A 27301-nucleotide genomic window follows, 5' to 3' on the forward strand; every position below is an offset into this window, starting at 1 on the left:
TAGCTACATTTAAATATACACATATATGTATGTGTGTGCATGCAATGCAAATACTCACACACACACACACACACACACACACACACGAGAGAGAGAGAGAGAGAGAGCGAGGAGAGCGAGGAGGAGAGGAGAGAGCGGGAGAGAGGAGAGGAGAGAGGAGAGAGAGCGAGAGGGAGGAGAGGAGAGAGAGAGAGAGAGAGAGAGAGAGAGAGAGGTGAGGAAGGGAGAGGGAGAATGTACAGTTCTTGACTATGATATACAGTTAGTATTGAGTGAAACACAAAAGGGTAGGTAGGACATGTTAATTTCAATATTTCTTAATGGAGTTGAATTTTATTTTACTTTATATGATTTTTTAAAATAAGACATTTCTCCATTTTCACATAGGTGAGCTCGTAAGATCAATCAGATCATAGAAATAGGTTTTAAATAGTGGCTCAGGAGAGCTAAGTGTGATAGACTGGAAGACATGATAGGCAGCCAGGGAAACTGTTATGTTCATGCAAGAGAGCCCTCCTCTTCCACACACCGAAAGACTGAGTGAATGGCCTGCATTTGCTTACCACCTTCTGTGATGCCTACGAAGATCTAGTAGAAATATGCCTGGCTTTAAAGACACCATTTCAATTAAATCAGTTGTTGGATCACTTGGCAGCTACGCGAAGGATTGCTATGCTATCCTTTAATGTTTCCAAAAAGATAGGTAACATCATAAAAATGAATTAAACATGACAACAAAACCCACACATATTTTGTACTCTGTATCTTAGAATTAATAACAAGGCAACAGAGGAAACTGAAAACTCCTATTAAATGGCTTCCCTTCAAGCACATTCCCTTATGGTAAAGTAAGATTTGCACACAGGTGCTTAAAATCGAATTCTCTTTCTCTGCATCACATTACCTCTCTGTCTTGGTCCAGCATTTATAGAGGAAAATAAAGAAGACAAAAAGGAACCAGAACATTTTGGCCAAGGCTTAAAAATCTACTTTCCTACCATTTAGATAATGATGTCCTACTTACAATGGTATTTTGGGAAGAGAATGCTTAAACACTGGCGCTTAGCAAACTTATCACATCGCATCAAAATTGATACTTTATTTTAAAACTTTACATACAGTTTATTTCATTTTACATTATATATTTTTAAAATCTTCCTAAATCTTATTTTTTCATTTTTATTCTTATAACATACATACATTAAATACTCAGTTAAATAGTCAAAATAAATAACAGGCATTCATGCGCTTACTAAATTCCCAGCAATGAATTATTCTTTTCAGTCTTAAAAATTATGAAATTGTTTCCAGACACTTGGGTACCTGCTTTCCCGAACAAAATATTCTTCATGGTCTCTCTTTTACATTTTTTTCAAGTTAGTTATAGGTTAACGTGCATGGCGCTTCACAGCCTGTAATGTACTCATTACATCATGTTGTTTTTATCCTCCTCGCCCGCTGTTCATTCTCAATGTGGAACACCGTGGCCTATCAGTGACAGGAGGTCTGGATTCCAGGCTGACTTGTGTAATTATTCCCACTGCGGGCCTGTCAATAGGATTAAAATACGGATTCTGGATCTGTCTCTCCCAGATGAGGTCAGCACTTTCAGCGGGGGGGGAGTACTATTTCTGCAAGCCGTGCTTCCCCTCTGCCTTATGGAAGCAGAGATATTAACGTGACACAAATATTTGAAAGCTCCTATGGAAACAAACTCACTTGTCCTGAATTAAGCAAAATATCCATCTGCAATAAATAAAATGATGGCATTCATTAGAGTGCCGGCTATGTATGTACATAGATTCTAAAATAATATTAAAGTCCAGAAAGTTTCAATTACAGAACAATCCTTTAGTTCATAATTAATAAACTCTTTGCAGCTGTGTTACTGTGGCCGGAAACATCTGCAAAGCCTCATATTTAGCACACAGACACACACGATTCTTTTTAGAAAAAGTTCAATTGTGCTTAAAATCACAGGTCTAGAAATGGAGTTAGACCTGAGCAAGAAGGATCTAGTTTTATTCCATCAGCTCCCAGGGAGTTGGAGTGTGTGGATGATCAGGGGAAGCAAACAACCTTTGGCTCACACAGTAACAAGGGTAAAAATGTACAGTGTGCATGGCGCCCAGTTACTGTCTCTTGGCCATCTCTACATGATGTTTCCAAGGGCTCTCCTGCACAGTCAAGCATCAGGGCTCATGACTGTCAACCCATCAGAAGTGACACGGACGGCCAGAAGTCTGAGGCCACTACAATTTTGGCTACTTAGTGTGCTTGAGATACTGAACATAAATGGAATCACATGAGCAGGTTTTTTCTGTGGTAAATATGTAACATTCTGCTGCATTTAATGGTAAGAACATTTACCTATTTGAGGAACTGTCCTACCCTCACTGGAATGATATTTTCATTCACTCTATTCTGTTTTGTTGCTAATTTTCTCCTGGTGGTAGTGAAATATTTACTTTTACTTTTATATTTGTCCTGTAGTAATTTAATATCTGAATACAAGGTATTTAGGTCACATTTGTCCCTGGTATGCCCCTTCCATTTAATGTTCCTACCTTGATGCCTTTAAAATAGACTTTTCCTTTATAGCTATTTTCTTCAATGTACATGGGTCTCATTATGACTTTGACTTATTTTTTTGTGAGATTAATACTGTTCTACATCCTTTTATGTCCTTATTAATCTTTATATCTTATATGAAGAAATACTATCTGTGATTTGCATATATATGCTTTAATTTCATAATATTTTTTTATTTTTTTATTTTTTAATATTTTTAATTTTTAAAAATTTTTTATTCATTTATTCTTGTTACATCTCAATGGTTATCCCATCCCTTGTATCCTCCCATTCTTCCCTCCCTCCCATTTTCCCCTTATTCCCCTCCCCTATGACTGTTCCTGAGGGGGATTACCTCCCCCCTGTATATGCTCATAGGGTATCAAGTCTCTTCTTGGTAAGCTGCTATCCTTCCTCTGAGTGCCACCAGGTCTCCCCCTCCAGGGGACATGGTCAAATATGAGGCACCAGAGTTTGTGTGAAAGTCATACCACACTCTCCACTCAACTGTGGAGAATATTCTGTCCATTGGCTAGATCTGGGTAAGGGTTTAAAGTTTACTGCCTGTATTGTCCTTGGCTGGTGCCGTAGTTTGAGTGGGGGACCCCTGGGCCCAAATCTGCCTATCATAATGTTCTACTTGTAGGTTTCTAGGACCCTCTGAATCCTTCTACTTTGCTATTCTCTCATGCTTCTCTCATTAGAGTCCCAATATATGTGTATCTTAATTTTGTAGTATTTCTTTAAAATCTCATTATGTTTTTGGTGGTATCTTACTTTTAAAATTATCTTATAATTTGAGATAAGATTATTTTTACTGTGCATTTTACAAGAACTTCCACAATTTTAGGAACTACTTAGACCCTTCAATGTGCTGGTAATGAATATTTGATTTACAGTTGAAAAAAAATTTTCAATAGAAACAAAGATTGAGACATGCATGAAACTGCCATAAGTGAAATCCATCATGGTTTTCAACTTTTATATATGTGGGAGATACATGTTTGTGTATGTGAATGTGTTTGAGTGCAAATACCACTCTGTGTAGAAGTCAGAAGTCAATAGCTAGCTAGCATCATGCTGGATTGCACTCCACATTTATTCGGTGAGACAGAGTCTCTCACTGAACACAGAGCTTGCCGGTTTGGCTGGGTTGACAAGCCAGCAAACCTCCTGTGATTCTCCTGTTTCAAATTCCCAGTACTGGGATTACAAGTGGATACCATTGTTCCTGGCTCCACAGGACCACGTGCTTGGTCAGCAAGCTCCTAATCCCACCAGTTCATGTAGTAAATACACTGTTGGCTCTGTTTCTTAATAATTAAACTTTATTATATAACCCAACTAGCTTAAACACACACCAAAAAAAAGGTTAAAGAGACAAAAGAGTAAACCTTTTGGTATCCGTTCCACGGGACGAGTCCTTAGGTGTCTCTCTGGCCCGTGTGCTGGTTTAGTCATTCCACTGTTTTAACCGCACTCCAGCCCAGGCCAAACTTGTTGTTCTCTCCTCCCCACCTGCCTAAGTCACATGAAAAGGGCGGTCTGTCCTATGCAACTTGAAAGTTGCCCGCCAACACGTCCTTTATTAGATAAATTTTCTTTCTTGAGTCTCTGATAAGATTAAAAACTAGATAGCCACAGTGTTACTAAAAGCTTTAGTTTAAAAATTAAAAACATTTATAAATTGATAATTACAATTTCTCATTAAAAAAAAAAGACTCTCTTTGATAAGATAGTAAAATACTTTCTCTCAAGTTAACAAATAATTGAAAAAAAAAAAAAAAACAGTCTTGGCGGACTTTACCCTTGGGACACCCCATAAATACCTTGTAACAGACTGAGTAAAACCATCTTAGACCTAAAATTCAAAAAACAGACCTTAGAACTCCAACTGGACTATTGTTTTTCTAATTGACCCTCAACGGAAAAAGGAGACCGCCCTTCCCATGTGACTCAGGCAGGTGGGGAGGAGAGAACAACAAGTTCGGCCTGGGCTGGAGTGCGGGTAGAACAGCTGAACGTCTGGACCAGTACGCGGGCCAGAGAGACAGCTAAGGACCCGTCCCGTGGAACGGATACCGAACAGTTCACTCTTTTGTCCCTTTAACCTTTTTTCCTTTTTGTGTAAGCTAGTTGAGTTATATAATAAAGTTTAATTATTAAGAAACAGAGCCAACAATACACATTGATAATTTTAAACACAAAAATATCTAGGTCCCAATCATGATTTCATAAGTGATTTGGTGAAGGAAATTGTGTCTTTCCAAAGCTTTCCTTATGTACAGTCAGGGGGAATCTCCAAACAAAATATGGGTTTCTCGGTCATTCTGTGTCTATGGGTATGACAGCAAGGAATTCTCTCTGTCTGTGTTAACACGTGCATTACCATTGCCATTGTGCCAAGCTGGGTATACAGGAAATAATTAGACAGGACTTGCCCTAGATTTGCCTCCGTGGTTCATAAACTAGTAGAACCAAACCCAGTCTCTTGGTATTTGAACACTAGTGTACATGGAGAGGAGCCATTTTACTTTATTACTTAGCCTGGAGCAGAGTGAACAATGCTGTGTGTTTTTGTGTGGACTTAAGGAATGTTCATTTAGAGCACACATTCTTTAAAACAGAGCTGCGATTCTTCTGCTGAGTGCATTAGACAGAAATCAACACAGAAGCCAGGGCTCTCATTGCTCTAACACCTGGAATCCAGCGAAGGCAACTGTGGTAATGTGATTAGTTGGAACATAGGAGTAGAACCAAATATGAGGCTAGAGAATCAACTCTCTTAAATATTTTTGTATTTGGAAGTTGGGTGCATTATTATTTTTCTCATGTGATTATTTTATAAATGGGAAACTGAGCTGTCTCTTTATGCTTCGTTAAGGAATTTAAGTTGCAAATGTTATTTGAATAAATTTAGTATATAGAAGCATATATTGTCATTAAAATAATTGAATATTAAAGTATAGTTATTTCATGGCAACAAACAACAGATCCTATTGTACGCTATCACAAAATTTTGTAGATATAAGAGAGAAAATTCTTGCTTTTCTGGACTCTTTTATCATTCTGTATTTCTGTTTAAGGAATAGATAAAATAAGCAAAACTCACTTAGCATACAAAGTTTTATTTAGGATAGTAAACTTATTTATTCATTAAAGACCCAATGATGGAAAGATCAGTCAAAAGAATTGTGTTCAGTGCTTTGCCATAACACAGAAACATACCATTAAAATCATAGGTATGAGTTTATATTTATATTAGCAATTAATATTTGAAATGTTTTATACATAACCTCATTCTTCATGAGCACAACACTATGCTACTTCTGAGCCTGTGTTCAATTACAAAACGTGAAACCTTAAAAATGTAGGACATTAAATTGGTATGTTCATTATTGCAATTTATTTTTCCAAAAGATTTCTCACCATTAAGATTCGTCTTGAGTTCAAATTGATTAAACAAATTCAGACACTAAAATCTCTTCCATGTGTATTCTAGACTAGGCTACTTTATAAGTTTATCTTATTGATATAGGACTAGCTATTTTACATAGATTTCTTTTCTCAGTTTCTAATTTTAAGAACATCTGTTACTTCCTCCCCCATGGTTTTTACCACCCACTTCCTCACTGTTATCCCAAAATATAAAGGTTCTGCTTTTACATGCTCTTGCTTTTATTTTTAATACCCTTCCTCTGAGGAATTTGTGCTAACTTTTAATAACACTAAATTGATGGTTTCCTTTGAGCTTAAATAAACTCACTTGTTACATCTTATAATTTTCAATGTTACCTGTGCTCGAACCAAATATTACTTGAAAGGAAATAAATTATGAACAATTTTCTGGTATTACCCCTATTTAATTATAGCCAGGTATGCACTCCATAATTGTGCAGTGCCAGAACTCACAGTAACATTGAGATGGTCTATTTAATATCTCTCATTAAAATGTGTCGGGGTATTGTTACATAGACTTCTAAACTACAACAATAGTGGTAATTTACTAGTAGTGTGTAAGAAAAGATGATGGATGTCTATTGAATGTTACCTATAGTAACTAAAAGTCTTGAGAGCCCACACCAAAATGAGACACCTGTAGTGAGCAACATACGGATTTGAGTGTGCAGACCTGTGTTCTAAATACAGTTTTAACTTAGGCAAGTGGAATTATTTGAAGAATTCAGGTTACTTTTGCTTCAAATCTGTTTTCCCATCTGTTAAAAGGGAAATATAATTTATTGCAATTTAAAAGATGAGCAGTAAGACTTAAATATCTCAACGTTAGATATTATAGTTCAATTCCCCACATTGTGAATGTTCATCAGAAATTCACTTTAACTCGGAAGTTAGAAAAATAGGAGAAGCCAGGTTTGTTTGTGCACACGTCTAATCACAGCACTTGGGAGGCAGAGGTAGGAGGATCATTGTGAGTTGGAGGCCAGCCTGGTCTATAAAACAAATTTAGGACAGCCAAGGCTACACAGAGAAACCCAGTCTTAAAACACACACACACACACACACACACACACACACACAGAGAGAGAGAGAGAGAGAGAGAGAGAGAGAGAGAGAGAGAGAGAGAGAGAGAGAAAGCAAAGAAACAAATTCTTTTTTTAAATTTTTTATTATTAATTTATTCTTGTTACATCTCAATGGTTATCCCATTCCTTGTGTCCTCCCATTCTTCCCTCCCTCCCCTTTTCCCCTTATTCCCCTCCCCTATGACTGTTCCTGAGGGGGATTACCTCTTAGGGAATTCATTGGCTAGCTTCAGTTTTCTACATGAAAGCCTGTAACTGCTAAATCTAAAATCTTATTGGCATTGTGGTCCCCATAGCTCTTTCTCTTCCCACTACTCCATGATAAAACTAGATAAGTGACTATACAATGTCTTGAAGACTCTCTGACATTTCTAAACCTTACTGTTTCAAGATCTTTGATCACAGACTTTGATCTTTGTATACAGCTAGAACACTAAGCGAGATACAATAAATATTTATAAAATGACAATTTGTGTGTGTGTTTGTGTGTGTGTGTATGTGTGCATGCATGCTAAGACATGTAAACTAGACTCTATCTTAACAGTGTGTATCATTTAATAGGGAAAGATCAAATCTGTCCGTGTTAACCTTGCTATGATTTTGTTCAGTATCTCCCTGTTCTCTTGGCACCTCTAATGTGTAATAATTGCTATTGAGAATATGTAAGGCTGCATTGTGTGTCCTTGAGTAATGGGATTGTTTCTGGTTTCCATTGGAAAACACAGTTTAGTGGATCAGCTCTGAGGGTAGTAATGGATCTTCCATTAGCAATGAGATTGTTACTCCTGGTAACCCATCTGTCACAATATATGGCATCTGTACATTAAAGTTATGTTATATAATATACCAATTTTTTTAACAGTCTTAATTTCTTGAAACATAAATAATTATAAGCCTTCAAAAACTTTAAAGCTGTATACAAAATAGTGATTATGTAAACAAAAGCAAAGGATGACAATATTTCTGGAAGGTATGATACCTCAGAAGGCTATTTCCCATTTTCCACTATCCAGAGAGTAATATTTTAATTATTTTTCTGAATACCACCCAAGGAGAGCAAACTATATCCTCAAGCAAGAGATTAAAATTTTAGAGCTGAGTATGGTGGCCACATGTGTTTAATCCCAGTACTTGGGAGGCAGAGGCAGGCTGATATCTGTGAGTTCAAGTTTATCCTGGTTTACATAGTGAGTTCAAAGACACTCAGGACTTCCGAGAGAGACCCTGTCTTAAAATATCGGGAAACTCTTCTATAGAGAAAAAATTTTGATAAAACTTAAAGTACTCAGATATCATATTAATAAATATAAATAATAAATTGAGTCTGTTTAATATTTTTAATGTAGTGTCCTCAGTAACTACATTGCTGAAATAATAAAAAATCAATTTGTAAAATTTTAATTGAAGATAAAAATATCCAAGAAAATTAAGTGGTGCATAGGTACCTATAGTCACAGTGGAGTCTGAGTGACCTGCAGCAGACACCTTAAGAGGTAACTGTTGCTCCCTGCTCACTGCCTAGATCAGTTGCTGACCTGAGCATTAAACCTAACTAAGCAAAGAAAAAACAGGAAACATCATCTGCGCCAAGTCACATCTCTTCTTCCTAATGATCGGTCATCTCCTGCTCTTAGTACTTACCCAATTCTTTTAAAAACAAATCAAAACAAAGGGGAGCCTGCCGTGAAACTTTCACATGTTCCTTTAAAGCTTGGCATCCCTGGGAAGTTGAAGCAAGACTTTTTAGCCATACTCAGGTGAATGTTGGTATATGCTTATTCCTGATATTCAGTCCAACTGTTGATGCAAACACCTTTCAGTTTTCTTGGGTCAGTCACCTGACTTTTCCGTGTTCTAGTTAACATTGCACTTAGCCCATCTGCAGTTGCAACTTTCTTCTATTGTTATTTTGTTTTCAAATGTATCATGATTTTGAGCTGCTGGGATATATTAAAATAGACATTTGGTCATGGAATGTTTATGTTTTTACAAAAGCAATTCACTATCTTATTTTTGCTGACTATCCTTAGATTTAACAGTAATGGCCCATTAGTTTTCACACTCTCTCATCACTTGTTTCCTTTCCAGCCTGTGGCCGCAGGTTCTACAAATCTTCCTCTCAGGATCTTCAGTGTTCTCGGTGTCCAACCCACAGTTTCTCTGACCGAGAAGGATCCTCGAGATGTGAATGTGAAGATGGGTACTACAGAGCTCCTTCTGACCCACCATATGTCGCATGCACGAGTAAGTTCAAGCCATAAAAAGAGTAGCTTCTTATCTCCTTCCCACTCCTTGTAACACTTAGTGGAGCATCACCCAGGCAGGCTTTAAGTTTGAATGTTTTAGCTTAATTTTTATTTTTTCCATAAGCAGAGTCAGTTAAGTAATACTGTTAGAATAATTTTATCTCTCAAAAAATAAGAGGCACTTAACATTTTACATATGGTATTTCTTAGAAATCTTTACACATTATTGGCCATACAGTACGTGAAATGTGACTAAGCAGGAGTGTTTTCTGAATGAAAATCCCAGTGACAAACAAGGGCCAATCTTACATTTTGGTGGTTCAAAAGTAATTTCCATTTAACAGGCCCAATAGAAAGCAGACCTAGTTATTGCTATCAACCATTCCTAAGTATATTATGAATGGAATAAGTGTGCTTACTGTAATTTGTTTCAAAGTGAAGCTAAACAAACACACAACTTTTTTTTTCCCCTTGGGTGTGCTAGCGTTTCTTAAATGCTTAGAAGAAACATTATGAATGACTGTGGTAAAATAGATAGGCAGTCTTTATCCTATTCTTGTTCAAAATTAAATGCAAAATAAATAAAACCTCTTGTCAAGTGAAGTCATGGCAGTTTTGCATAACTTCTCTAGTGAAGACAGCTCAATGTTTATATGAAAGGGATCATGGGAGCCAATCTTCTGGGTCATAGCCTACAATTTCTATTTTAGTGTCCTACAAAGATGCTCTTGTTCACTTTGCTTGTATACATTTTTTCTACTTCTTTTGCCTGCTCATTTATTTGTTTTTGGCTTCCAAAGGGCCTCCCTCTGCACCGCAGAACCTCATTTTCAACATCAATCAAACCACTGTAAGTTTGGAGTGGAGTCCTCCGGCAGACAATGGGGGAAGAAACGATGTCACCTACAGAATACTGTGTAAGCGGTGCAGTTGGGAGCAGGGAGAATGTGTTCCATGTGGAAGTAACATTGGATACATGCCCCAGCAGACGGGATTAGAGGATAACTATGTCACTGTCATGGACCTGCTTGCCCATGCAAATTACACTTTCGAAGTCGAAGCTGTAAATGGAGTTTCTGATTTAAGCCGGTCCCAGAGGCTCTTCGCAGCTGTCAGCATCACCACTGGTCAAGCAGGTATGTACTGTGTGTTTTTACCGAGTTCATAACGTGGGACTGCATTACTTAGTGCTTCTGCCTGAGAATGTACTTAACACAGAAATTTATTTTGCAAGCTAATTGTTTATTGAACTTACTTATTTCTCCTTTAACCTACTAAATGACATTTATACTTACTAATATCTCCATAGTTCTGAAAAGAAGTAAAAGTGAATATACGCTAAGCCGGTTTAAACTGCTATACTTCATGCAGTTGAAAGCTCTAAAAGAGGAGTTAGAAATCACTGGTAAAGCTAGTGAGTAGTATTTCTCATGATCATAATCTACATGGCAGTTAAAATGAATGAATGTGTTCGTTGTGCCATCATATATTTCTTTGTTGTTGTTGTTTGTGTTTTTAGAGACAGGGTGGCTTTGTGTAGCTTTGGCTGTCCTGGACTCGCTTTGTAAACCAGGCTGGCCTTGAACTCACAGAAATTTGCCTTCCTTTGCCTCTCAGATTGCTGAGATCACAGGCGTGTGCCACCATGCAATGCTCACTGTATATTTTTAAGCAAAATTTTTACTGCATAGAATATGCTTGTCTTAGTTAAGGTTTCTATCACTGTGAAGAGACCATTTGATTAAACATTTAATTAGGGCTGTCTTACAGCTTCAGAGGTTTAGTTTATTTTTGTCATGTTGGGAAGCATGGCAGCATGCAGACAAATATGGTGCTGAAAAAGGAGCTGAGAGTTCTATATCCAGAACTATAGGCAGATGGAGGTGAACTGGTTAGAGCTTCTGAGACCTCAAAACCCACCCTCTAGTAACTCACCTCTTCAACAAAGCCACACCCACTTCAAGGCCACACCTCCTAATACTGCTACTCTTTATGGACCTATGGGGACCATTTTTATTCAAAGCACTACAATGATTTTAATCTGAAAACTCAGCTTTTTACAATTTGCATTCATCAATAGATGTGGGATTCTGTTGTTGTCCATAGTTTTGTAGCACATACTTGGCAAATGTAATGAGTATTTTTAAAGAAATGGTAACTGTGAACTTGTAGCTTAGTCTAATATGAGGTTTTGTTCATTTTTTAAACTGATAAATATCTTCCTTAGTCAGCTTTTGTTACATTTAATAAGTTATGAAAAATGTGTGTCACAAAATCAGTTTGAGAAGCCAAATGTTTCTAAAACCACCAGAAAAAAACCTTATTACTGGAAGAAGTTTCAGAAATTGGAGCTTTTCTCAACTGATGCTGCACAGTCGATATTTAGAAGACATAGCCAAGGACTAGGTTATCAGCAGGACTAAAAGTGGCCCTGCACTAGATGATGGAGTGTTTCAACATCGAAATACACTTAGAGAAAGGTCCTGTGGTATGGGCTGAGTCTGGAACCAAATATCACTACAAGAAGTACCTTAGTTTCTTTGCTAATTTTAACCCCCTGTGGCCTGATTAAATTAGAACTGTATAATGACAGCTACCTATGGACTGTGCTGAGGAATGTGTGACATACACTACAGTTTTTTAATATGGTCTATGGACTTCTATAAGTGCTCTGGAAAGCATTAGGGAGAAATTCAGATAAAAACTGTAACTCCTTGAGGAAGAAATGGATTGTCTCTGAAATCAGGGTCACTAAAAAACAGTCAGCAAGATGGAGTTTGGGGTGAGCAGCTTGATTGAGGTGGAGCTGAGATCGCACAGCCAGGGAAGAGGGAAGTGGAAAGGGGGCCAATTGAGCTGTGAGACAGACTTCTTGGAATCTTCTTCATTCTCCAGGGAATGGTCCCCATTTAATGAACTTCCATGTTACCCATTGTTGAAATGAATTTTACACTTCAGTGTTTCCAAGATATTGACTGTAAGTTCCACTAGGAAATAATATGGTATCATTTTTCAGACAAAAAAAAATCTGGTGGAAACAGGGAAGTGAGCTGTGCTTCTTGGCAGCTATCTCAGCAGCTGGTAAAATAAGTTCTTTTGTCCTTCACCAAGGAGACTGTGACCACCACATCACAACATCCATTACATAAAACTAAATCACATTAGAAAATCAGGGAGCAAAGTTCACGCTGTCTTTAGAGACCGATGATGATCTGGGCTCCGTCAGGGAAGATTTCCCTGAAGGGCTAGCAGGAGCCCTGCTGTTGGGAAATAAGTCCTGACGCAGTGAGAAGAGCTGGGTTTGGGAGTAAGCAAGTTGTTGTTAATGGCGTATTCATTTTTGTGTGTCTTCCACAATACATTTCTCTTTCTCCATTTTATTGAAAATATGTTTATTTTTCTCACATAGCATATCCTGATTTCAGTTTCTCCCTCCTCTACCCCTACCAGTTTCTCTTTACCTCCCCTTCTGTCCATTTCTATTTCCCATTAGAAAGCAAACAGGTTTCTGTGGAATAATAATAAGATATATATGATAAGATAAACCAAGGACATACAAATTGGAATTAGACAAAACAAACAATGAGAGGCTCATCTCAGCGTCTTCATGTTCAATGAGTTATGTAGGTGTTGTGTTCAGCAATAAGCCTTGCTGTCAGATTGTGGAGAGCACCCTATAGTCTTGGCATCTGCCTTGGTTATTTGGGGATTCCCGTGGGACCACTTTGGCTAACAACTCTATTATATGTTACTTAGTCCCAGGACTGTAAGCTTCATTTGGTGAGAAGAGATGGCCAATTGGGGCTGTCTCCCTATTATTTGGCAATTCCAGTTAGATTGCCTTAAACACCTCTCTAAACTTAATTCTGAAAAAACAAAACCATTTGAACCAGACATTTTCTGAAGACAGGTGTGTATACCTGGGCATCAGTCAGTGTAGTGCAGACAAACTAATATCCACTGATGTCTTAGTCTCCTTTCTCTTGTTATCTGTGAGGTTTATTTTATGCTGATGAATGGGTTTTATAGCACCCATATCATATATTAAAAGTTTGGATGATTTTATGAAATTTAACAGGTAAAACATTGAATTTAAGGAGGTGACTTTAGAGAATCACCAGTAAATTGTTTGACTTTAATTATTGCAATTACTTACACTATCTCAGAACTTTAAAAAATATGTGTATAATTCTATCAATGATTATTTTCTAAATTGCTTACTTGTATGATCCACTACATGGCAATTCTCAGGTTAACTAAAGTATGAGCTGTTGAGGGGAAGGGAATTAGTGACAAAATATCTTCTAGAAAAAAACTCTCTTGTTCCATTTCATTCTTTTTCTTTAAAGAACGATAGAATTGTAAAAATAAATAAATAAAAAGAAAAAGAAAAATAGAATTGCATATTATAGTTTAATTAACTTTATGGTTTTCAATTCCCAGATCTGATTTATCCATCTAAGATTTATTTGAGTCTCCCCTGTAGTTTGATTTGTGATACTGATGTAATATTCCAAATAGAATATATTGGTAATGTCATATTATATAGTATAATACATAACCAAAGGTATACCAAAAGATGCTACCACAAGTCATTTTCTTTAATTTTCAGAAATAGCCTTATTCACATAAATTAATATGATTCAACTAAGAATATTTTTCTGAAAAATTAATTCAAATAATCTCTTTCCCATGATTTAAAATCGGCACGAATCAACTTACGTTGTTGACATATAAAATGAATTAATTCCATTTAAGTTGTGGAATTTTACATTTCTTGAAAATATGTAACCATGGTTTATATTTTAAGGAAACATGCTATTATGAAAATATGGCTTCTTGTTCTAGGACATTTACTAGTTTTAAAGTAATATTAAAGTTTAGCAATCTTCATAAGATATAATCAGCTCATGACTAGGAACAAAAAGCTACAAGTACAAAAAAAACAATAAAACATTTAGAAAAAGATGTTAGTTTTATTAAAACATGCACCCATAAGCCCAGCTCTGTTATCTCCAGGAGAAGACCTTGGCTCTGTTCTTTCTAAATGCTTATGTTGAAGCTTGGACCCCCAGTTTTTCTGTGTCTGTATAAGGTGATGGGGTTGTGCAGGGAGGAGAGGGGAAATGTTGTCTTACTGTCATCTGGTTCTTCAACATCCATAACCTTATAAGAAATGACCCCAGAAACTGCCCTTGCAACCCCCTTTTCCCCACCTTACACTTACATGAGGACAGGCTGTAAGAGCAAAAGATTGATCTCTCATCCAGCTTTGGCAAAACTGAATCCCGTTGGGCTTTGTTTAGGGACTTTCAGACTCTAGAACTATAGGAATACAACTTCAAGTAAAGCTTTGTATCGTATGTTCGAGCCGACCATGCTGATTGATATAACCATTCATCTGCAAAACAATTGGATTCCAACTTATTTTGAAAGAACATATTAATTTTCTATGAACATGAGGCTAAATAAGGCATCTGCCTCTTTGTGTATTGGCCAAATTGCGAGGGTTTTAGATCTTTATATTATTTGTGCTTTTTCCCATCTAAAATGTTTGAACTTGTTTAGTGAGGGCCCCAGTAAAAGCAACCTGAATTCATGCTTTTTTTTTTTTTTTTTTTTTTTTGGTACCCGAGGCAATATGATTAATTATCTAATGAGATAAGGAGGGCTGTACAGTGATGCTGCCACAAAATTCTCTACAAATTAGTTAGGAATTTTTATTCAGTTTTCAAGCTTAAAAAAGTTTGTCATAATCTTGGCAATTTTAATCTAGCAATTTGCACATGATTAAGAAGTAAGTGCTTTATATAATATTCCTGTGAAATAATTTTCATAGCTATATTTTAGAGAATTAAATTTGTAACTTACTAAATTTAAACCGCTTCTTTTAAATAAATACTGGATTATTACCCATGAACAGTCCATAATGATAGTGTTATGTAAAATAATTCACAAACTGTATATTATCCTTAATAGATGGTCTTTCGTATTGCTCCTGAAATTTTATTGAGTCGAGGCATTAGCAAACTGAAATGCATCACATAAAACAATATTTACAAAGCAATAACCGGTTCCCTTTTAAAGTAAAAAAAATCATTTAAATGAAAAATAGAAAGTTGGTTTCACTAAAGTGTGTCTACATTCTCTCTTTTTTTTTTTTTTTAAGGAGTGAGAATATGAAAACCCTGTTCACTTAAAGACCTAAATGAAATGTGCAAGAAAGAAAATTCAGAATATAATCTTTGATAGGTACTTGTTGAATTTATTATATGTTTCTGGAGATAACAAGCAATTAAAAGTAATAAAAACAATAAAATTATTACTATAATGGAAATCCAAACGCATAAAATCTTTCTAATATCAATCAATTCAGAAGGTACTTTTTTGGAATTTTTATTATATTTCTTTTTTACGTATACATTTATATTATTACACATAAATAAAATAAACAACATATGGCAAAAAGGTCCATGAAATAATCAGGAATTATATCAATGTTATGTTCACAGTGTTTTGGCTATTTATATTTGTCAGTCTTGAAGAAAACATTTCTATCTTGGTGGATCCAAAATTCTGAGTGAAAATCAATATCTATCATATCTCATCTCTATCAACTTAAAACATCTATCTAGACCTAAAAACATCTTAACTTCTAAACTACTAAGCTTAATTGAAAGACTAAACTATCTGGTCTTCAACACCATCAGAGACTTGAGAAGGAATAAAACTTAATTACTTTAGTGAACCAGAGATGCAGGTTAGCACCAGACAGAGATAGTTTGCTGCTGGAGTAGTCACGCAAAACTGTATAATGTTGGAGCATTATTGTCAGTCTTCTGGTCCAATATATCTGACAGACATATTTGTGAGGCAGGAACTTTTGAGGAGTTGCTTACCCTGTCTCATCAGAGTTTGGCTGTCGACTCTGCCTGCATCCAAGCTTGCCCATTTTTTAGGCAGAATTCTGTCAGTGATAGAAATGAGAACATTTTGCCTAGTGCCTGTTTTGCCACATTTGAAGTCACCTCTATAAAGAAGTTCTTTGATGCTCACCATCTTCTTGGAGGTAAGCTGGGTGTTGTCAGGAATTAACCTGTCGGAAAATACTTTTTACAAAATCTTTTGGTGCTCCTGGAGCGCTGGCTCAGAGGTTAAGAGCACTTGGTGCAAATAATGGGAAAATGGGGGGGGGGAGGGAGGAATGGGAGGATACAAGGGATAGGATAAACATTGAGATGTAACAAGAATAAGTTAATAGAAAAAAAAAGAAGAAAAAAAATAAATCTCTAGCTGATAGATAATAAAAGACAAGGTGCAAATAGCTTTCATTTCCAAAGGTGGGTGGTATTGCAGGAAATGTACCATTAACTAATTAACTATTTGCTTGTTGATTTTTTAATTAATGGGATTGAATTACAATTTTAAACTATTAAAGTTGAATATACCATTGCAAAAAAAAAAAAAAAAAAAAAAAAGAACACTTGGTGCTCTTCCAAACTTCCTCGATTCAATTCCCACCAACCACATGGTGGTTCATAACCGTCTATAATGAGATCTGATGCCCTCCTCTGGTGTGCATGTATGCTGTAGAGAGAACACTGTATGTACATAATAAATAAATAAGTGTTTTTTAAAAATGATGGTATTCTTATTGAGACTACTTACCCTGAACCGAATCTGGTAAATAGAGGATATTAAATATTTTTTAAATCTTTTTTTTCTTTTGTCCCAAGCCAGTTATCTCAGTGATTACTTTCCTGTGTACAGGCAGCTCTGTTGTGTGCATCATTAATTTGTTCTTGTGACCCAATTGCCAGACCATTTCTGTTACTAAAATAAAAGCATTCTGGAGACAGGCTTTATTTCAGACAATAAAGAGCCAGAGAATAGAGATTCATAAGTTGCTTCTGTTTGAAAGAAGACATATAAATGAACACGTAATGACGATGATGATGATAATAAACACTTTGACCCATATATTAATGGAACATAGTTTTGCCAGTTCAAGTTTTTATGCACTTCCAATCTCACTCATGCATGCCGCTCGAATTCCTGAACCTACATAAGTGGTATCACCTTGAGAACTGCAGGAGATGTTCTTCACCTTGATCTGCATTTGGTTGCCCCATTTCAGTACCAGTCTACTGAAAGAGAGTGTAAATGTTGATTATTTTATTCCTTGCTTTGTTGGTGATGAATTGAAACAAATTTGATTCAGACAGGCAATCTGGTGGAATGATGTAGAGCTATCCAGAAAACACCTGTATTTATTCACTAATGTAGTGAATTGGAGGTACCTAGAAAAGACATTGATTCACGAGGATCATTAGTAGTTCTAACCAAGTGATCCAAGTAATAGGGTAAAGGACAGAACACTATCAAGATCTTGCTTCTAAGAACTGTCAATTATAACTGCAACAGGCTAATCTTTTTTTTTTTTTTTTTACTTTTTAAAAATTAATTTATTCTTGTTACATCTCAATGGTTATCCCATCCCTTGTATCCTCCCATTCTTCCCTCCCTCCCATTTTCCCCTTATTCCCCTCCCCTATGACTGTTCCTGAGGGGGATTACCTCCCCCTGTATATGCTCATAGGGTATCAAAGGATAGCAGGTTAACAGGCTAATCTTTACTTGTTTATATCTTTTTCTATGACTTTGTTCTTCTAGAAGCAATAGACAGAATTAATTAAGAGGTGAAAGATCCATGAAAAATTATCTAACTTTCCTGCACTTCAGTTACAAAGAGTTCAATCAGAAAGGAAGAGATAATTGCTCCATCCTAACAAAATTAATCTGGGACATGCAGAACAGATGATGTATGCTCTGTGACAAAATATGTGACAGAAACACACATATAAACCTGTAGATAGTTGTCCTGTTGCTGACAAGAAACATAGCTAGGTATGTGAAACCAGTCACCATCACTTTAAGACATGCAGTTCTTAATTATTTATTGCATATTGACATCAGGTAATTAGCATCTCAAGTTCTGATAATATCTGGTCATTAAGTTCAATATAAAGAAACATGCAGAGCACTCATCATAGCATCCACAAAGACAATTATATATGATAAAAAGCAAACACTTGTTTAGTAATTGCCATGAGTGCATTATTCAAGTGTTTCTAATACTTTTAATCACAACTATTAACTCTGGATGTGTCAGGCGATACCATATATAATTTACTGTACAAATGTGAACATGAATAGCAATAGCTATATATGCATATATGCACACGTGTGTGTGTGCATGTGTGTGTGTGTGTGTGTGTGTGTGTGTGAGAGAGAGAGAGAGAGAGAGAGAGAGAGAGAGAGAGAGAGAGAGAGAGAGAGAGAGAGAGAGAGAGAGAGAGAGGGGAGAGGAGAGAGAGAGAGAGAGGTAAAATGCTTTTAGATTTCCCAAAGTTAAGAGCTGGTAGAATACTAACATTACAAGAAGAAAATGTGAAGAATGGCATCTGAGGTAGATAGCAAGGCTGACACAACAATGCTAGGAGGGAATGCTACTTTTTTTCTGGCAGGTACTGATAGATTCAAATGTCTTAGGAGGTCATTCAAATAAAGACAGAGACAGTCCATTGGAGTTGAACATTTAGAGTTATGAAACACAGTTATGTAGAGGAATTTGAGGTAGAAAACAGCATAATCATATTTCCATGGTCAAAAACAAATACACTGTGGCATATGCAGCAGGCATGCTTGGTGCTGGCTGAACTGAATTGCAATAGATTGGTTTTTTTATGCTGATTTCATACAACATTTATCAAACTGCTAAAGACTGAGACAGAAAATGAGTCTGAGTTTTGTTTGGAAAGAAATGGCTCTCGTTGTTCCTTTCTAATGCATTATCATAACCTTGTTTTCTCCTTGTTTTGACATTTCATTCTATTTCCTTACATGCCTGACATCACTAAGAACCGAAATTTAGCCTCATATAAATTTTATTGTTGAGAACTATATAATGTCACAAATGGGGATCAAAAATGGGTAGATGTTAATTCTATAAAGAAAAACTAGATATATTACAGTCTCTCCTGTAATAGGCTATCATTCTTGAAGTTGAATGCTCTAAATTCAGTATACTTTCCATAGAGAGCTTTGGTCTGTAACTATACTTCTTATATTGCTTGTAGTTATATAATGTGGTTTTATTTTACATTTTCTACCTTCCCCATTGTTTTTCTCCTTTACTCATATGTCATAAACTATGAACCATAGGGCATGCTCACCTGTTTTAAAATTTGAATGGATTTTGTTGGATGCATATTTGTGTGATAGCGATAGGGCTGGTTACATCTCTGTGTGGTGGTACATACTTAGTGCTCTGTTGGCTTGATCTTCAGGAAAGCACACAGACACAGACAGACAGACACACACACATGCACACACACGCACGCACGCACGCACACACACACACACACACACACAATTGCCTAACGGCTTTAAAATTATCCTTGCTATTTTCAACATTTGTTAAAACACTGAATAAACTTAATTTTCTCATTTAGTATTTTTTTACATTTTAAGATATTTTTAATCAGAATACCATGAAGATATTTCAAGAACCCTTGGGTGTTAATGTAATTTTTATTGTATACTTGCTGCACCAAACGTTGTCATGTCAGAAAAGGACTTTCAAAATGATGTCTTTCAAATGATGTCCAACAATTTTAAAGTTTCATTTTTCAACCCAAGGTAGAAGTGGTGAGTGGACAGTAATTAATGTGTCCTGGTGACTCTTCCATCTGTTTTCTGGGCAAACCCCAACTAACCCTTTGAAGCAAGAGCAGTTGACTTTATACTTTGTTTAGGATTACCTTACTAATTAGGGACATCAGTGGATGTGAAGAACACTGTCTTGTAAAAAAAAAAAATGTATTGGGTGTTTGATGAGCCTATTTCACCTTTAATGCATAAACTTTAGAAATGGAGAGGTACGGACTAGTTATTCTGAGGACCTGCTTTTATGTTTTCATCTTCAGTACTCCACATTTGTAGCCTGTGTTTCTTTGTTGAAATCTACTGTCTGTCTTCTTGCCTCTAAACTTTCCTTCTCTCAGAACTAGAACCCTATTGAATTCATTTTTGTATAAAACAAATTAGAATATATCTTCATTAGAACAAAATTATATTTAGCTTTTTCAATTTCTGATAGATCAGTGGAAAATCTTTTTTGATTGTGTTATGTTTTAGAAACTTAAAACATTTTTATGTTGTATTTGGTACCGTTGGCATTTTTAATGTATTTGAATTTAGATTTTTGCACACACAATTATATATTTATAAAAGCCAACCAATAGTAATTATTTTTGTTGTTTTGTGGTACCCATCCAAATTACATATTTTTATTAAGAGCTTTTCTAAATGAATTATGTCATCTACCAGATAACTAGGTTTCCTATACACCATCAAGCTTGTTCTTGAAGACAAGAAAACTGTTATATTTATTCTTGATAGATGTCAGTAAAAGAAAGATGTATTAATTATTTGGAGCAGCAAAGAAGTAGCACATAAAACTGCTTTTTCCAGTAACTATGACTTAGTTGGACATTTTGTTTCATCTATCTCCTCTTAGGTGTATAATAAACATCTCTAGGAGAATTCAATATGGAAATTAGGTTTAGTGTTCCTCTGAGTAGCTGAAATTACCCTGCCACTGTTATAAAACATTGTGTTTTTTATTGTTCTTGGGGTGTAAATAAATGTATTGACAGTAAAGAATTAACAGCACATCCAGGAAGACTTTATTTAATAATAATGATGCAAATGGTTTTTATGCCATTCGATTTATCTAATTTATAACTCTGTTTGATTGCCACAGCATGCCTTTCATCTGTAAGAATTGCACCCTAGGGAGTAGTCAACTTATTAATTCATCACTTGCCATTCTTTATGGTTGCAAGTTCCATTATAGTACGAGCGGAGAGTGACACACTCTTCTGAAAGCTGCAAGCCAACTGGTTCCAGTCTAGCTGACCTTTTGTTTGTAACCATGATCCTAATGGTTTTCCTATTGGCTTCTGTTTCTCATAGATTACATTACAATCTACCCTTTTGTCTTCTGGTATCTTGATGGGGACAGAACAGCAAGACTGAATTGCACACCTGCAATTACAGAGCTTTAAAAAGAGGAAGGACCTGCTTCAGGTTAACCTGTAGGCTTTTTTTTTTTAAATGCCTTTTGATTTATCTGTCACTTGATCCATCAGCAATGAATAATTTTCATGGAAGGTGCACTTTAATTACATTCCCATTTGACTTGCATTATCAGCCCCTATCTAGGTAATTAATCTCACCAAGTATCCAATTTCGTCCTTTATTGCTGGCAGGCAGACCTTCTGAATTATGTGTGCTTGAATGGGTCTTCGGTCCTTTCACCACACAGTTCTTGAAAGAGATCTGAGGCTCTCCAAATCTCAAAACTACGTCTTAGATTTTTTTCGAATAGATACCGTGAATAAATTATATTTATTATCACACATATACATCGACAACTTACAGGTTATTTTAATGCTTAAAGTTATGATCTCTCTCTTTGGTTTACCTATAATGTTTTTCACTTTGTCCGGGGAGGATGTGTCCTAAGCTAGTAAATACGGCTAAAACTTAGATCCATCTGCTGATGTAAGTTGGATAAAAATCATCAGTGGGTTATTTTACTTTAGGATTAAGTTTTTTTCTGCATTAATCTAAACAATTGGGTTGAAGATAAATCAAAATCAGAAAGACTTAAAATTACCTTTCTACTTTATATTGTCATTCTCCATTTTTTAAAGTAGTTTTTCTTTTTCTGTGTTTAGGTCCTTGACCTTCAGCCTAACTTTGGACATTAATTGCTTAATTTCCACACTGACTAGTGACACGGATGGTTTTAACATTGTAGTTTACATGTACATATATATATGCACAAACACTCTGAAATATTTAACTGTCTTTTACACCCAAATGATTGGACACTGGTGGCTTTTAGAGCTTGGAATTATGTCGTATTTTTTACTTCTCTATTCAGCACACTTCAAAAATGTTGAGACTTCCCTGGGAATAAATCAGAGTACAGATAGAAATGGGTTGGCTGTCTCAAAGTACTCTGGCTCCAAAACACGATTTTAAGGCGTGGATTTGTAGCCTGTAGGGAAGAGAAGACTTTCTGATCACTAGTGCACTGCAGAGGTTAATGTGGCACTCAGGAAAATACTCTCTAAGACAAGAATTATGGCAGTCGGGGGGAAACGAGTGCTTTCCTATCACATACACAGTTACCTACAGAACGTGGTCTCTGTATGTTAGAGATCTAGAATCAGGTGTGAACCTATATAAAAATTGAGAAATATACCGCTGAAATTGAGAAATAAAAATTGCTGTCATTACTATGTGGGTTGAACTTCTATTATTTACAGTTTAATTTATAGGGTGCAATTACAGCTTAAGACTCCATGTGTCTATCTGCAGCCCTGACCTCTCTCATGACATCTTGCATATGTATTTCCATGAGACCACAGATTATGATTATATATATAAGATCAAATACCACACCATTAAAATATAATTTTATTTTAATCTTTAATGCTTGTGTAACTTTAATTTGACCATTTTAATTGAAACAATTGATTACATTTTAATATATAACTATGTATTCAAGTATATAACATCTCTTCATAAAAGTTGCATTACCACTTAATCTAGGCATTATTTCCCATTTTTCCATCTAGAAGCAATTTTGCTCATCTTTACCATAGTTTAATTGCATATTTCCCATAGAATATATTTATTTTTATTAAATATGATCACAATAATTATTTTAAAGTTTTACTACAGAACAAAATGCAGTTGAAATTAGACAGAATGAAACGTTCTAAGTGATTTATTATTATGAAATTCTTAGTAAGACCTATGTCCCCACATGTTCAGACTCATGCACACACAACTAATGAATTTGTGTTATACATTTTGATAAAACATTAAAATTTATTATTACTCTACAAATCTCCTAATAGTATTTAAATGCATCATTATGGTGATCTGTTTGGAACCTTAAGAATATGGGCATTTCACTGACATTTAGAGATAGAGGAATTGAAATCAAATAATAGAGACTTCATATAGCGAATTTGTGCGAATCTGATTATGATTTATGAGTGATTTCAGAAACAGAAGATGCTGGGCATGGTGGCGCATGCCTTTAATCCTGTGCTAGGGAGGCAGAGGCAGGCGGATCTCTGTGAGTTCAAGGCTAGCCTGGTCTACAAAGTGAGTCCAGGACAGCCAAGGCTACACAGAGAAACCCTGTCTTGAAAAACTAAAGAGAGAGAAAGAGAGAGAGAGAGAGAAAGAGAGAGAGAGAGAGAGAGAGAGAGAGAGAGAGAGAGAGAGAGAGAGAGAGGAAGAGACAAAAGCTTTCCTTCTGAGTTCATATATATATATATATATATATATACACACACACACACGTTAACATAGTTTTTTCAGTGCACTTTTAGACTAAAATAACTTTGGTTATTGAGGCAATAAATATCTTGAGCTGAGATTATATTCCTACAGAAAAATAAAGTCACTTTCTATGTAATAGTTAATCCACAAGAAGTAGACCATAATGACAGTAGACAATTTCAGGTTAATCAATTGCTTTTTGAGCTTGGGAAAATAATCTAACTTGTATTATTAGTTAATCTCTATATTCTGTCAGCAGTTATGCGCTGGAGGCATTAATGCGCCAGGAAGAATTTTTGGGAAGATGTGGTATAAATATAACGGTAGCAAAGCAGAACCTTGTTTAAATGGTAAAACAATGCTGATAATTATATTTCTGGTTAAATTTTCTTTTATTATCATAACCTAATGCATAACACTTTCAGTAACCTGGACTATAAAAAAATTATAAATCACTGAATATTCTTTGAGCAAGTAATGTTAATATTTGTCCAGTATCTGAACAAAACTTTCATAGTTCGTATAATTCCAGCAAATAATAGAGGTTTATTAGATACAATTCATTTCAAAAATACCATTACTTCTCAATAAAGTAGTATCTCTAATGATATTTTGAACATTCTAAATATGCATGCATTTCATTTCAGTGACAGTGGCAATTGAATTGTGTGACAGATGTTGAGTCTTCATCATTACTGCAATAGAAAGTACATATATGTGTGCACATTTTCAAATTTATGTACTTTATGACAAAGTTAATTCATCTCATCCTATAGAAATGTATAATATATTCCATATCATACTATGCATAATTGCCATCAAAATGCAGGAAATGTTCTACCTTTCTAGTCAATTTTTATTGTATTTTGGTCGCCAGATAAATGACATTTAGTGATCATGATTTTGTAGGATAGACATTAAAAACTTCTGAAGATCAACAATCGGAAGTTGTTTAGATTTGTAAACAAATGTTCTTTATATCTCCTTCAAACAGTACAATAGTTAGAACTGACTTAATTTTGTTTTTATCCCTTGAATATTCAGATAGTTAATATCTTTGAGAAGTTTTATATACTTCTAAATATGTATATTAGATTTAAATCTCACTCACAGCCAGACTATGAGAACTATATTTTGGTAGAGTGCTAGTCTGGAGAGAAAACTGGATTTTGATGATTTGATTCAGAGTCTAATAAGCAGAGTGTTCATTCTCCTACTTGTAAGGGAATTTACAAGGTACCTAAAATGCTGTTTTTCATTTAATCCATTCAGTTGGTTTCTACTCTTTACTGTTGACCAGAGTGAGCCTTTTGCTTGCATGTTTATCCACATGAAACTTTGGTACACTTTCGGAGTGTTAAGCAAGAATTACGAAGCTAAAGTGTGTAACATCCTAAGAAAGAGGAATACTTAGAAGTGGATTCCCATTGCTCTTTGAATTTGTAGGACTTAACAAAGGCAGCGGGTTCAGACCTTCCTTTGCATAGAAAGTGGCTTCCTCTGTCTTGTTTTTCTTCCCCTGGCTTGTCTTGTTGTATTTTTTTCCTACAATCACATTCTTAGGCTCCTTATCTGCTGTCTTGACATATTCCCAGTTCTTCTCATTCAGTCATATCTCTCCTTTCTTCTATCCTACAATCGCTTTCTCTTCTCCCTCCTTTCTTTCCTTGCTGAGTGCAACTAAGTGCAGAGCGAAAGGCTTATTTATAACACAGCCGATGTTCTAGTATCACAAAAGCCCCATGGAGGTGAACACAGAGCGAGCATTACTTGCGTTCCAAGTCCCTTTTCTCTATGAGCCATCTTGCTGGACAGACTTTATTGGTCTGTGACCCAGGCCTTGCCCTATGATATTTACTTCTTCTGAGTTGCTTCCAACTCAGAGCTGCATTTTTGACATCAGTGCTAAGAATAACAGCAGGCCTGTCTCTGATACTCTTATTATTTTATATGAAAAGGGAATATTTTCATTTTACCAGTTACCTGTATGAAAAATCTCTCATATAGTGAACATATTTATATAAACCTGAACATTTTTAAAAAATAGCTGTTTGAAACTTTTTGAAACAGATTTCCTACCTTCCAACACAAAATAATGCAATGGAACAGAATGGCCAAACTGCTTTTATATTTGGAAAAGCCACTATTTTTGTGGATAGAATTTATCAAAAACTTACAGAAAGTAGGTCTTATTTCTAATTTATATTCCAAAGAATAGAATTGCTCTCTTGTTGCTGCTCAGGTAAGTTAGTGTGTAAATACATTCACTTACAGAAAGACCATATGACTCTGACCTTTGGAAAACGGTGTTCAGTCCTTAGAACCTTGCTTTTGACCACTGATAATCTTTGACACTATCGAGCACCCTTATCTGTGAGTGTCATCTTGCAGTGTACACTTCTCTTAGAAGAGAAAAGTGAGGCTTCGAACTGTGCATGTGATAACAGTACCATTACACTCTCATGTTTAAAGGGAAGATCTTCCTTATACTGGTTGTGTTCCAATCCAAATACAGTAAATGATAATATGGGTTCCTTTAAATTATTGTTTATACTTCATTTATGTTTTTTTCCTCTAAGTACTCCAAACCCATACCACTCTAAATGGCAAACCAAAAAACAAATGAGCTGATTTAACTGACTTTGTTTTTCTCTGTCTTAAGCTGTTTTTATTGCTCCTTTATTTATCCTTCAAGTATATCCTAAAAATACTGGCTTGGGAGAAGGAAATAACACAAAGGAAGGAGTTGCTATTGTGGTTGTGAGCATACGGGGGTCCTGTTTTTGCTGGGAAGATACTCTCTTCTCTTCCAATAAGGTGTCTGAATTTTCTGAGAACAGCATATTTAGCTGGCCTTGTGGCTTTCAGCATGATGACACCTTATGTTCAGTCCTACTGTAACACATGGCTCATGAGGAGAAACCCGAATGTCCACACATACTCTGTATGTGCTCAATGTACTGATGCAAAATTTCTTGCCAAGAATTTAAGGAAAGTTCCTCGGGCCATCCATAGTGGTCAGATGTAATGTTGTACTTAAATTGTGTGACAATTATGCATTATTTCCTCGCTTATATTTTAAAAGTTTGCAGTAGATGAAAATGTGAAGATTTTCTTCAACACATGAACCCTGTTTTCTCTTTTTATTAGCTGACCTTTACATTGTTCTATTTTTTTTTTCAGTTTTTTGTATGTCTGTTTATGTGTGTTTATGTGTGTTCCCATATGTGCATGTGCAATTGGAGGCCAGAAGTCAATCCTTAGCTGTCATTCCCCGAACACATTCACTTTGTTTTGGGGACAGCGTCTCTTTGATTTGGAGCTCATATTATGTAATGATAAGTAGTTTCATAAAAGATGAGAAATCATGATAATTTACCAGTAGGTTAGTGTGACTGGTTAGAAAACCCCAAGGGTTTGCATGTTTCTTCCTTACTAGTCCTGGAATGTGGGACTGTGCCATTATATTCAGCGTCTTAGGTGCATTCTAAAGATTGTCCCAGCTCC

General features: G+C 35.7%; 1 protein-coding gene across 5 annotated transcripts in view; it reads left to right on the forward strand.

Annotated features, from left to right (window-relative positions):
* Epha7 (EPH receptor A7) overlaps positions 1-27301 on the forward strand; it is a 149716-nt gene that overhangs the window by 48172 nt on the left and 74243 nt on the right. For all 5 annotated transcript variants that reach the window (XM_051161075.1, XM_051161072.1, XM_051161074.1 and 2 more), the window contains exons 4-5: positions 9204-9359; positions 10162-10497. In XM_051161075.1, the coding sequence (XP_051017032.1) occupies positions 9204-9359; positions 10162-10497 (492 nt within the window). The remainder of the gene's footprint in view (positions 1-9203; positions 9360-10161; positions 10498-27301) is intronic.

Source organism: Acomys russatus, chromosome 2 (genome assembly GCF_903995435.1).
Source record: "Acomys russatus chromosome 2, mAcoRus1.1, whole genome shotgun sequence".
In the NCBI taxonomy this organism is placed as follows: Eukaryota; Metazoa; Chordata; class Mammalia; order Rodentia; family Muridae; genus Acomys; species Acomys russatus.